At 45.9% G+C, this 13172-nt stretch overlaps 1 protein-coding gene across 12 annotated transcripts in view; it reads right to left on the bottom strand.

Annotated features, from left to right (window-relative positions):
• Positions 1-13172, bottom strand: part of IFT122 (intraflagellar transport 122) — an 87486-nt gene that overhangs the window by 37919 nt on the left and 36395 nt on the right. For all 12 annotated transcript variants that reach the window (XR_007921664.2, XR_011379651.1, XR_011379650.1 and 9 more), the window contains 5 exons: positions 4332-4523; positions 4041-4179; positions 2949-3151; positions 1966-2103; positions 222-386 (listed from right to left, as the gene is read on the bottom strand). Coding sequence is in view for 6 of the 12 variants with exons in the window: in XM_070051073.1 (XP_069907174.1) it covers positions 222-386; positions 1966-2103; positions 2949-3151; positions 4041-4179; positions 4332-4523 (837 nt within the window). In the remaining 6 variants the exon portion in view is untranslated. The remainder of the gene's footprint in view (positions 1-221; positions 387-1965; positions 2104-2948; positions 3152-4040; positions 4180-4331; positions 4524-13172) is intronic.

A 13172-nucleotide genomic window follows, 5' to 3' on the forward strand; every position in this document is an offset into this window, starting at 1 on the left:
ACCAGAGGCTGGCCCAGGCCCTGGAACTCTGTGTGCCTAGAGGAGCAGGACTCCCTCCCACCTCCCAGATCTGTGCCTGTGCCCAGCTCCTACTGGTCACTCCTCCTCCCAGAGATCCCCCCCAACAGCCCGGGGCAGGCGAGCACTTCCTGCAGGGACTGGGAAGTACAGCAGGGTCTCTAACCAAAGGCCCGTGTCCTCCAGCACCTTGCAGACGTCACCTGAAAAAGCAGCTCCTTGGTGTGGACGTCATAGACAAGGCATGTGTCGTTTTCATCCACCACGGCCAGCTTGTTTCGGGAGGCACTCATGTCCAAGCAACGCACAGCTGTGGCCTGCTTCAGCAGGACAATGGCAAAGAGATTGTCCACGAAGATCTTCAAGATCTGGCGAAATTTCAGAGAAAAAAGTGTGAGTCACCATGGCAACAGACCCTGGAACACCGCCAGGCTGCTGGAATCCCATGTGTTCTACGAGAACAACTCCTACTGACTCCACCAGAAGCTCTGTGCAGAGAAAAAGACTCATTAAAAGGAAGACAGGGTGGGGGTGTGGCTTATCCTTAGGAGACCAGAGTGTGGTTCATCAGAGGTCCTTGAAGAGATGACAGGCCCTACACGCCAAACTCATTTCAGGGCCTGCTCAGCCTGGAGATTCGCTAATGACATTACCCACACTGTGGGGTCAGAGAGACCCTCTAGCAAAGATCTGAGGCACACACTCACACAGGAAGAGGCTACTGTAAACACTGATAAAACACCTGGCATAAAATGGTGATGCCGCTGCTCCTGACACCAGCTACCATTTACTGATAACCCTGCAAAAAAGGCAGTGTTACCCTCATTTGTAAAACCTGCATCTCAGAGAGGCGAAGTGATGTCCCTAGGGTCACACAGATAGAGAGTAGCTAAACAAGAACATAACCCCTTGGGGCGGGCATTATGGTGGGGCTTCTGATCCAGCTCCCTGCTAATGCATCCTGGGAAGCAGCAGACAACAGCTCAGGTGCTTGAGTTCTCTGCTACCCACGAGGAATGGAGTTCTGAACTCCAGGCTTTGGCTTGGCCCAGTCCTGGCTGTTGCAAGCATTTGGGCAATGCATCAGTGGGGAGACAATCTCCTCACCCCTACCCTCTAAACCCCAGCTTGTCATTCTGCCTTTCATATAAATAATAACATGACCTCAGGCCAACCTGACTCCAAAGATCAGACGCTCAGCCTCATGTGAGAAGTGACAGCTGACTGCGACAAAGAAGCAGGCTCTTCCCCTACTTGGGTATTGCTGCTCAACTCCTGCTGATTTCATGCTCTGTGGCTTCCATCCCCAGCAAAGACCTGACAAGCCTCAGCCACAAGCCATCTGCTACACAGCTTGGCTCTCAGGCTAATGCAGTTATATTTTCACTTTCAAACTTCCATGTAGCCCACTTAGAACTTCTCTTATGGAAAACACACACACACACACACACACACACACAGAAATCTGTTAAACTCTGGGTAACCCAGATTTTCCATATCTATTTGTCCAAAGGATCCATTCTTCTTACAGCTTCTGCTAATATCCTGAGGATCCAGCACTCTCTAGGACACACACTAAATACACTGTGATAATCCACTCACTGCTCTAATAGGGATCTGACCCAAGTAATGATCTCTGCCTCCCTCCCCAGCAAGCCACTGAAGCTGCATCTCCCACAAATCTCCCACCCTGGGTGACCTTAAGCACACTAATCTCTACATGCGATCCAGAGACCGCAGCATCACCTCTACCAGAATGTGACTGTGCCCTGAGTCTGAAGGCCACTGCCCCTTTAGCCTGAAGCTGTCCTCATAAAACTAAACTCCAGGCTGCCCTCCATTGCACGAAGTCCTTTCTCTCACTGGGAACCCATCTCAGGGTCACCATTAGACAGGTCACGTGTGGGTCAGACAGTGAGTTGATGCGGTTCACCAGGAGGCACTCACCTGTCCATTCTTCAGGCCCACTAACAGACCTTCCCTTCCAGGAGGCCCCCCGATCACCTTGATGTACCGAATGAGAGACTCCATCTGCCACTCCCGTTCCTTCACTCCGCTGAAAGATAGGCACTGCAGGCGTTTCTCCTAGAAAGTAAGCCTAGTTCTGCATGGGTGTTCAAGAGAGTAAGCACCCCGGCCCCCCCACGGAGGTCTTCCCGCACCTGATGGGTGAAAAATACCTAGCCCTCAGTATCCCATCTCCTCCCTGTGGTTGGCACTATGAATCCTTCACAAGTCTTCCCTGTGGAGCCCTGTGCAGCTTCAGATCTTCAGCACAGCTCTCCAGGCAGCCAAGGCCATAGGTAGCACCCAAAAGCATGCCTATCTGCCACACTGTCCTGCAACTGCAGCACTACTGAGCTGCTTCAAGTTCTGGGCTCTTAGAGCAGTTTCAACAGTATTTTATACTACAGTGACCTCTGAAAGACTTGTTCTACTTTTACTACTTCCAGGAGGCCTGGGTGAAACCAAATCTGCCTTTACTTCCAAGATTAAGATGCTGGACTAGCCTTTGCTCAGTCTTCCCAAACTTTTCTTGGCATTGAGCTACATACTTCCTAGGAATCTACAGTGAGGACATTCTTTCCATGAAAAACTCGAGGAAGTAAAACTTCCTTAACTATTACTGAGTTAATAAAAATTTTCATGTGTCTATGCTTCTTAAAAAAAATCTGTCTTCACTGTGTGAAATACCAATTTTTGTCTAATCCTGGTATAATAAAATACCTTCAATACAAAAAAGTATTCTCCAGTTTATGGCTCTGACTTTCCCAGAGAGTCCAACTCATCCAGAAGCACAGTGACAGATAACGAACAGCCACCGGGTTTGAGGGACCAGGACTTGCTTTCTAGTAACCCTCGTGGGGGCACCAACCCATGGGGGGAGAGAGGCGGGTTCTGCCTGACCTCTCCAGCAGGCTGCTGCCCACCTGGCAGAGGATGATGTGATTGGAACACACCACCAGCAGGTTGCATTCAAACTTCTTGACCATCTTCTCCTTCACCCGATAATGCATGTCCGACGAGTCACTGGAATACAGCTCATAGATGAGGATTTTCTCCGGCAGCTGGATAGCTAATCGATTTTTGTAGATGGCAATTTTCTTGACAAGCTCTTTACATTTGATACGAACTGTCAAAGAAAATGAAATCCAGCTCTAGTGAGAGGTTGTTAAGTAAGGTAGAAGGGAGAGAAATTAAAAGCTATCATTTACTTAGTGCTACTGGCAATTACAGCAAGATACTCTCATTAAAACATCCTTGTGGAGCATTCTAATAATCAGCTCGGCTCAGCACTGGGATCCAGAGCAGCACATGGGACTCTCTGTGGTCCAAAGCATACAACCCAGTATGGGGACTCAAACCCTGAGGGCTTCTAGAAATCAGAAGCTCCACTGCATGGCCCCTAATGACCGGGAGCTGCCTACGCAAGCCACCTCACCTCTGACCACTTCCCACCCACTTTCTTGACAATAGGGTCCTGCCCAAAGTTTAAAGGACACACTAGGCTGCACACACTCACTGTGGACCAGATAATGTCCCAGAAGGTACACTGTGCTGGGCCTGGAACCCTGATCCTCTGGTTGAGCCTCCGCCCACCACTACCCCTGCTTATCTCTGGCAGAAGAACTGCCAGCAAACAGGTGGAGACTGGGCTGAGAGAGAAGTAACCCAGAGTGACTCTGACCAGTGAGGACAAAGGTCCAAATGACCCATGAAGTTCACCTATCCAGCTCTCAAAGCCATCTTCCCCTACTCAGGGAGTCCATGTACTCCTAGGAATTATTCATGAAATGTTTTAAGTTTGTGCATTCTTCTAGACAGCGTTCATTGCTCTTGTGAGACTCTCAAAGAACTCTAGATCTCCTGGCCCCGGATGAAAAAAGACCCTAATGGTCTAATATGTTTTCCAAAGGCCAAGGGAAAAAGATTTCCTGTCATTTCAAATGCCCTATCATTGGCACTCAGTCTATCCCTCTTCCAAATGTCTGGAGGACAAAGGCGCGGCACTTGTTCCTTACCTTTTTGCTCTGTGATCAGGTGCTGCACGATGACATCAGTCATGCTATCCCTATAGGCATAGCGGTCCTTGTAGAGCCCGTGAACCGTGCTAAAGATGAGCTGGTAGAAGGAGATGGTGCCGTCCTGGCAGCCCACCACCTGCAGGGGTACAGAGGTGTGCATTTCCCGCTCTCCACTGGCAACCTACTCCCCCATTTGCCAGGATATATGCTAATGATCCAGTTTGCTGAACATAGCCAATTCTCAGTGCCTCCTGCAATGGCCCAACAGAGTGAATGTCCTGTTCTTACCACATAGTTGGAGTCGGGTTTCACTCTGCACGTCCACACCCAGGAGTTCTGCTCCCCAACAGTCCCAAGTCGCACTCCATCTTTGGTGAAAAGGGACACTTGCTTGTCTGACCCCCCCAGCAAAATGTACTCCCCTTTAGTAAAGTAGCTGACACAGCAGGGGTCAAAGTTCAGTGATCGTTCCCTCATAATCTGAGGAAAGAGAACACACATCAAAGGAAAAACCATTTCTGAATTCATAATAACTTCAAATAATTAACAGCTTTTCTCACCAACTTTATTTTTTTAACAACTTATGTGAAAGGCAGACTTAGAGAGAGAGAGAGAGAGAAACAGAGAGAAAGTCTTCCATCTGCTGGTTCACTCCCCAAATGGCAGAAATAACCAGAGCTGGGCCAGGCTAAAGTCAGGAGGCAGGAGTAAGAAGCTCCTTCTGGGTCTCCCACGTGGGTGCAGGGGCCCAAGCATTTGGGCCATCCCATGCTGCTTTCCCAGGCACACTCTCAGGGAGTTGGATTGGAAGTGGAGTAGCAGGGACTTCAGCTAGTGCTCATATGTGATTCTGGCATCTCAGGTGGCAGCCTTACACACTATGCCACAATGCCAGTCCCCTCACCAGCACTGATAGGGAAGAGTTGGGGAGAGAGAGAGCTGGCCAGCCTTATCTCTCCAGTTATTCCAACATGGACACACCCTTCTCTTCCTCACCATCTGGTCAAATCCTCAGTTCCCAAAGTCAGTAGCATCTTCCCCAGTCCCACCGAACTGGCCCAGGAGTGTGTCAATCCTCAGCCATCCTAGGTGCTGGGATGGTCTGTATCCTGTAGGCCCTCCTCCACATACAGCCCGAGCTATGGCTCAGTGGTTCTCTTCAGCCCCTCAGCTTCTTTCTTCCTTTCTTCTTTCACAAAGTTGAGTCTATTCAGTTTAAAAAGGCTGCCCTTAGGGCTGGTGCTGTGGCATAGAAGGCTAAGCCTCTCCCTGCAGTGCCATCATCCCATATGGGCATGGTTTGAGTCCTGGCTGCTCCACTTCTGATCTAACTCCTGCTAATGCTCCTGAGAAAGCAGCAGAAGATGGCCAAGTACTTGGGCCCCTGCCACCCACATGGGAGATCACAAAGAAGCTCTTGGTCCCTGGGTTCGGCCTGGCCCATCCCTGGCTGTTGTGGCCACTTACAGAATGAACCAGCAGATAGATCTCCCTCTCTCTCCTTCTGTTTTTCAAAAAGTAAATAAACCTTAAAAAAAAAAAAAAAAAAAAAAAAAGACTGTCCTTTAATTCTGAAACTATGCCCATCCTACTTTTCTTTATAACTAATTTTTTTAAAAGATTTATTTATTTGAAAGAGCAACAGAGAGAAGAAGAGACAGAAATCTTCAATCCACTAATAAACTGTCCAGATGGTCACAACATCCACATCTGGGTAAGGCCGAAGCCAGGAGCCAGGAACTCCATTCTGGTCTCCTACGTGTGTGGCAGGGACTCAAGCATTTGGGCCATATTCTACTACCTTCCCAGGCACATGAGCAGAGAACTGGATCAGAAGTGGAGCAGCTGGGTCTTAAATCAGCACTCTGATATGGGATGCTGTCATCACAAGTGGAGGCCTTTTTTTTTTTAAGACTTATTTATTTATTTGAAAGGCAGAGTAACAGAGAGGCAAAGGTAGACAGAGAGAAAGAGAAAGAGAGAGAGAAACAGAGAGAGGTCTTCCATCTACTAGTGCACTCCCCAAATGCCACAATCGCCAGAGCTGGGCCGAGCCAAAGCTAGGAGGGAGGAGTTTCTTTCAGGTCTCCCAAGTGGGTGCAGGGGCCCAAGGACTTGGGCCATCTTCCACTGCTTTCCCAGGCCATAGTAGAGAGCTGGATTGTAAGTTGAGCAGCCAGGACTTGAACTAGCACCCCATATGGGATGCCAGCACTGTAGGCGGTGGCTTTACCCATCATGCCATAGCATTGGCCCCAAGGCACTTCTTTATAACTAATTTTTTTTTTTTTGACAGGCAGAGTTAGACAGTGAGAGACAGAGAGACAGAGAGAAAGGTCTTCCTTCCGTTTTGAGACATAATTCACATACCATACAATTCACCCATTTAGAGTCTATAATCAATAGCTTTTTTATGTATACATTATTAATCTGTTACATATTATACACTAATAGATTGGATTATTATATTATTATATATTGTTATCAACTTCCATGTATAAGGTAGAACATGTGGTGTTTGTCTTTGTATATCAGGCTTTATTATCTTTATAATGAAATAATTAAGTGATTCTTATATTCTTTCCTAGCCCCAAATTAATTCTGTGACTTAAGTTTTTGATTATTTCATAAACTGAAGCTCATCAGTAAATTGTTTTTTTTCCCTTATCAGCAAGCAAGGAAAACAAAAAATAACTAAATTGCTTGTATGGTTAATATACAAATTGAGGAAAATGACACCCTAAAATATTAATGGTTAACTGTAAAAAAAGTAGGAAATTTGGCAAGAGAAAGGTTAGTTTTTTTACAGTATACATAACGAATACTTGTTGTTTTTAAAATTTTTAAGATTTATTTATTTACTTGAAAGACAGAGTTACAGAAAGAGGTAGAGCTAGAGAGAAAGAGAGAGGTCTTCCATCCACTAGTTCACTCCCCAAATGACCACAATGGTCAGAGCTGAACTGATCTGATGCCAGGAGCCAGGCATTGTAAGTGGAGCAGCTGGGAATGGAACCAGAGCCCATATGGGATGCCGGCCCTGCAGGCCAGGGCTTTGACCTGCTGCACCACAGCGCTGGCCCCAATAAAATGATTTTTAAAGACAGTAACAGGAAATAACATTAGAACTATATAACATCGAGATTTTACTGGTTTAGTAGCAAATTCGAAGGTAAGCTCTGAAGTCAACTTCAGTAGTTAAAATTTCACTCCTTGAGTCAAGCACTGCTGCCAAAGCAGATCTGCTCCGTGCACGGCTGGGAGGCGCAGAGTCTGGAGATTTGTGGGTCAGGTAACTGCAGCGTGCTAACCAAGTATACACCGGGCAGTGTTGTGACAGAAGAGCTCACCTGGGGTAAGGGAGGCCCAGGCCTTACTCTTCGTGTTTCTACAAGGGTTCTCTCCAGGTGTGTGGAGGCTGGAGCAGAAGGGACAATCCTAGACCGAGTCATCTTGGAACACTTCACTCAGTGATCACCAGTCAAGAGACTATAAGCTGGGGGTCGGCGCTGTGGTGCAGGGGGCTAAAGCCCTGGCCTGAAGCGCTGGCATCCCATATGGGCGCCACTTCTAGTCCTGGCTGCTCCTCTTCTGAGCCGGCTCTCTGCTATAGCCTGGGAAAGCAGTAGAAGATGGCCCAAGTCCTTGGGCTCCTGCACCTGCGTGGGAGACCCAGAGTAAGCTCCTGGCTCCTGGCTTTGGATCAGCGCAGCTTCGGCCGTTGTGGTCATTTGGGGAGTGACAGAGTTACCTCTGTAACTCTGTCTTTCAAATAAATAAAATAAATCTTTAAAAGAGAGAGAGAGAGAGAGAGACTATAATCTGAAGCCAGCTCCCAGGCTGGCTACAGCTCAGCAGTTGCCTCTTCCTTCATCAGCACCAGTTTACAGCCTACACGCTGGTGGCGGTTCAAGTCCTGCAGGCAGTGGCTCACTCTCCAGCCTGTATGCCAAAGCCCTTCCTTTGTTGTTTCCCAGTAACCAGCTTTGTAGAGAGCTCTGAGATCTCTCCTCTGTTGGAGCTTCTGAAAGGCCCTATTTCCTTTTTTCTTTCCAATCTAGTCACATAGTTGTGTAATCATCATCTAATTCTACAACATTTCCATCAACCCCCAATAAAACATTACTACGCCTGTTAGCTGTCAATCTCAATTCCTCTCTCTTTATTCCTGACAATCACTAACCCACTTTTTGTGTCTACACACAGATTTGCCTGAGCTAGACATTTCATATAAATGGAATCACATACTACATGGCCTTTTCTGTCTGGTTCATCCAAGTTATAGCATATGAGGATACTTCAAAAAAGTTCACGTAAAATTGAATTAAGTAAGTTTATTTTGGTCTAAAAAAATTTTTGAAATCCACACTTTTTCATAATATTCATTTTTTGGGAGCTGGTGCTGTAGTGTAGTAGGTTAAGCCTCTGCCTTTGAAACCGGCATCCCATATGGATGCCATTTCATGTCCCAGCTGCTCTTCTTCTAATCTAGCTCTCTGAAAACAGCCTGGGAAAGCAATGGAAGATGTCAAAGTGCTTGGGCCCCTGCATCCATGTGGGAGACCCAGAAGAAGCTTCTAACTCCTGGCTTTGGGTCAGCCCAGCTCCAGCCATTGTGGCCATTTAGGGAGTGAACCAACGGATGGAAGACCTCCCTGTCTCTCTCTCTATATATAACTCTGCCTCTCAAATAATAAACAAACATTTTATAAAATAATATGTATTTTGCATGAACATTTTGAAGACCTCTTGTATGTTAGTACTACATTCCTTTTCATTGCCAAATCACATGCCATGACATGCTATCCCATGTTTTATTTATTCCATCTTTCGGCTATTATGCACAATGCTACTATGAGCAGTGATGTACAAGCTTTGCTGTAGACAGGTTATCATTTCTCTGCAGCAAATCCCTAGAAGGGGATGACGTTGTGGTGCAGAGGGCTAAGCCACCACTGTGATACCTGCATCCCACATGGGAGTAACAGTTTGAGTCCCGACTGCTCTGCTTCCCATCCAGCTCTAATGTGCCTGGGAAAGCAGCGGCAGATGCGTCAAGTGATTGGGCCCTTGCATCCATGTGGGAGAACCAGAGAAGCTCCTGGCTCCTGGCCTCAGTCTAACCCAAGTCTGGCCATTGTGGTCTTCTGGGGGGTGAACCAGCAGATGGAAGAGACTTCTCTCTGTAGCTCCCTCTCTCTAACTCTGCCTTTCAAATAAATATATGTCTTTAAAAAAAAAAAAAAAATCGGGGCCGGTGCTGTGGTACAGCGGGTTAAAGCCCCGGCCTGAAGCGCTGGCATCCCATATGGGTGCCGGTTCTAGTCCCGGCTGCTCCTCTTCTGATCCAGCTCTCTGCTATAGCCTGGGAAAGCAGTAGCAGATGGCCCAAGTCCTTGGGGCCCTGCATCTGCATGGGAGACCCAGAGTAAGCTCCTGGCTCCTGGCTTTGGATCGGTGCAGCTCCGGCCATTGCGGCCATTTGGGGAATAAACCAGTGGATGGAAGATCTCTCTCTCTCTCTCTGCCTCTCCTCTCTCTGTGTAACTTTGACTTTCAAATAAATAAATAAATCTTAAAAAAAAAAAAAAATCTCCTGAGCTTAGCTTCCAAGATCTTGCTCGAAGCCACAATGAACATCTCACAGCTGCCCAAGTGGCTCCAGCCCTCCCAGGCCTCCAAGCCCTCACCTGTGCTGCTTTCTGCCCAGCCCCGGCCCAGCCACAAGCGCTCTTTCCCTTTCCTCTACAGACAGCACCCCCTCCAGGAAACAGCCCCGTCTCTCTGCCCGAGGTTGGTGCTCTCACAGCCTGTGTGCCCGGCTCCCCAGTGTGTCTCTCACTATTTTGCAGCTACAGGCTCAAGTTCATGTCTCCCCCACAAAATAAAGCCTGAGCTGCTTATTGCCACCTGAGGTTTATGCTGCCTGAGGGGTGTCTTTGTGAATAAAAAGACTAAGGATGATTAAAATTATTTAATGAATACTGTTTGTTAAAGAAATAGCTCTTGAGGGGCGAATGCTGTGGTGCAGAGGGTTAAAGCCCTGGCCTGAGGCGCAAGCATCCCATATGGGTGTGGGTTCTGGTCCTGGCTGCTCCTCTTCCAATCCAGCTCTCTGCTGTGGGATAGCAATGGAGGACGACCCAAGTCCTTGGGGCCCTGCACCCATGTGGGAGACCGGAGGAAGCTCCTGGCTCCTGGCTTCAGGTCGGTGCAGCTCCGGCTGTTGTGGCCATCTGGGGAGTTAATCAGCGGATGGAGGACCTCTCTCTCTGTTTCTATCTCTCTCTGTGGCTCTGTCTTTCAAATAAATAAAATAAATCTTTTTTTAAAAATATTTTATTTATTTATTTGAGAGGTAGAGTTACAGACAGTGAGAGAGAGAGAGAGAGACAGAGAGAAAGGTCTTCCATCCGTTGGTTCACTCCCCAATGGCCGCAACGGTCAGAGCTGCGCCGATCTGAAGCCAGGAGCCAGGAGCTTCTGGGTTTCCCATGTGAGTGCAGGAGCCCAACGGCTTGGGCCATCTTCTACTGCTTTCTCAGGCCATAGCAGAGAGCTGGATTGGAAATGGAGCAGCCGGGACTAGAACCAGCACCCATATGAGATGCCAGAGCCGCAGGTGGAGTATTAACCTATTGCGCCATAGCGCCGGCCCCCAAAAAATAAATCTTAAAAAGAAAAAAAAAGATATAGCTCTTGAAATCCACTTTTTCCTTAAGTTCAATTTATAAACATTTTCCTACCAGTAGTAAAAGTGAACGATCAACTGGTTTTGTTCAGTGAACTCAATTTCCAAACAGATCATAAAACACTGTAAATATCCATTTCCATTTACAGCTCTGCTAATTCCCTTACTAATTTAAACTGCAATGATAAGATTAATACACACAACTCTTCTTTCTTTTTCATAAATTTTACATGCCCTAACAACCAAAAGTTTCTCTGTTTCTTATACTAATAAGAAAATGAAAAATCTTGAGTCACAACACAGAAGGCTGGCAGCTCCTGCTGACAGCTCGGTAGCTCCTACTGGCCCAGCCCTCCGGCAGGCAGCCAGTGCAAACTCTGGACCAACTGGGAACAACCGGGCGGAGGCTGTGGGGGTCAGCAGAGGCGAGCAGACTCTGGGACCGGCACTGGGAGAGCTTCTCCTTTTTATTTATTTATTTTTTAACTCCTTTTTGCCTAGGGGCAGACCTTGTCAGCATCATGCTGGGTAAGAAAAGAACTTCTGAAGAGACAGTAGTAGAAAGTGAAGTGGGAAATAAGAGAAAAGCAGCACAAAAATTCTGCTGAGTTGTCTGAACACTCTTGAATGTGTGATGCAGAGGCCAAGCAGCCTAACTAATGCACAGAGATTTTAGCTGCAGCCTATCATTGAAAACACAGAATCTGAATTTCGAGTCCAGCAAAGTAAATTGCCTGCTTACTTACACACACACACACACACACACACACACACTCTCTCTCTCTCTCTCACGCGCACACACACACACACACACAGAAACACACTCATCTTCAGAGGAAGGTGGCAGAAATGAGTCTCCAGTTTGTATAACTCACAATTTTCCAGAATACAATCCAAAATTCCAAAGAGCAAAATACAAACAATATTCAAGAGAAAAGACAATAAAGAATGATCTAAGATACCCAGATGTTAGAATTAACAGATGAAAATTTTAAATCAGCCTTTTAAGCTATGATTAAGGATATAAACAAAAACATGTTAGTAATGAATGAAAAAACAGGGAAAAAAAAGAACCAAACAGAAATTTTACAACTGAAAAACACAATTATCAAAATGCACTGGATGATTCTAACAGAGACTATTAGATTACAGCAGAGTCAACGAAGTTTGAATACTCAACAACAGAAATCCTCTAATATGAAGATTAAAAGGAATAAAAAAGGTTTTAAAAAATGAACAGGGTACCCCAGTGACCTGGAGGATATCAAGGTCTAATGTAAGTGTAATTAAGAAAAGGGCAGAATGCAGAAGACAAAGTATTTGAAGAGATAATGGCCAAATTTTCCCACATTTTCTGAAAGACATAAAGACATAAATGTATAGGTTCAAAAATCTCAGTAAGTAGAAAAATTTAATAAAAAATGTTGCACTTACAATCAGAAGCATAAAATTAATTACTCAATACAACTTTTAAATGGTTATCACAATCTAATCTAATGGATATTCTAATATGGATTCTGATACCAGTGTCCTGGGTTCCAAACCAGGGTTGGCCCCCTGACTAAACTGTGTGCCTTTCAACAAACTGCTGACCCTCTCTGTGCCTCAATTTCCTTACACACAAAGTAACTGAACTGATGACAGTACCTGCCTCATAAGGCTGATATAGATTAAAAGAGTTAATCCTTTTAAAGGATTTAAACAATACCTGGAATTCAATAAATATCATCTATTATTATTAAGTCAGATCTTTTAAAATATTATAAGCACCAAAAATGACAAAACTACACAAATTATACCTCAGCCTCATATAAAAGTCTGAGTTTGATTTACCTCACCACCCTATAATTAATTCTAAATCTTGCTAGAGTTAAAACACTTTGCCACCATGAAAACAGTGTTATTTTCTAAAACAAGTTGCAGTTGCCATGTCAGCAGAATGAGGTAGTTTATCATTCAAATGCTTTGGGCCACAACATGAGCTCCAGGGCTGAACAAATGCACGATTATTTCCCATGACCCTAACCATAATGTTGAACTCTTTTCTTACTGTCACTATTGCAACAAGACCCCCTCCTTCCCAGTATAGTGTGGTTATCAATTCCCAGGAGTCTTCAACATCCAGGCCCAGGGTCTGGGACAAAGTGAATGTGCCAGTATGTTTTTGTTAGATGATGGTAGACACATATTTGTGGATGAATAGACAGTGCAAGGGAATCTAGATGTAGGATAACGACAAGGAAGCTTTGGGAAATCAGCCACAGGAAACTGAAAGCACTTCATTACCTGCTACCTTTATCTTTTCTTAATTAAACTGCTGAAGAAATGACCAGTGGTAAGACAGGGGCAGAAAACATGGCCACAAAGCTGGGCTCCACACTCCCGGAACTCTTCTTTTTATCATGACACCAAAAACTGGAAGGTTCCAATTCCGAGCA

Source organism: Oryctolagus cuniculus, chromosome 10 (assembly GCF_964237555.1).
Source record: "Oryctolagus cuniculus chromosome 10, mOryCun1.1, whole genome shotgun sequence".
Lineage (NCBI taxonomy): Eukaryota > Metazoa > Chordata > Mammalia > Lagomorpha > Leporidae > Oryctolagus > Oryctolagus cuniculus.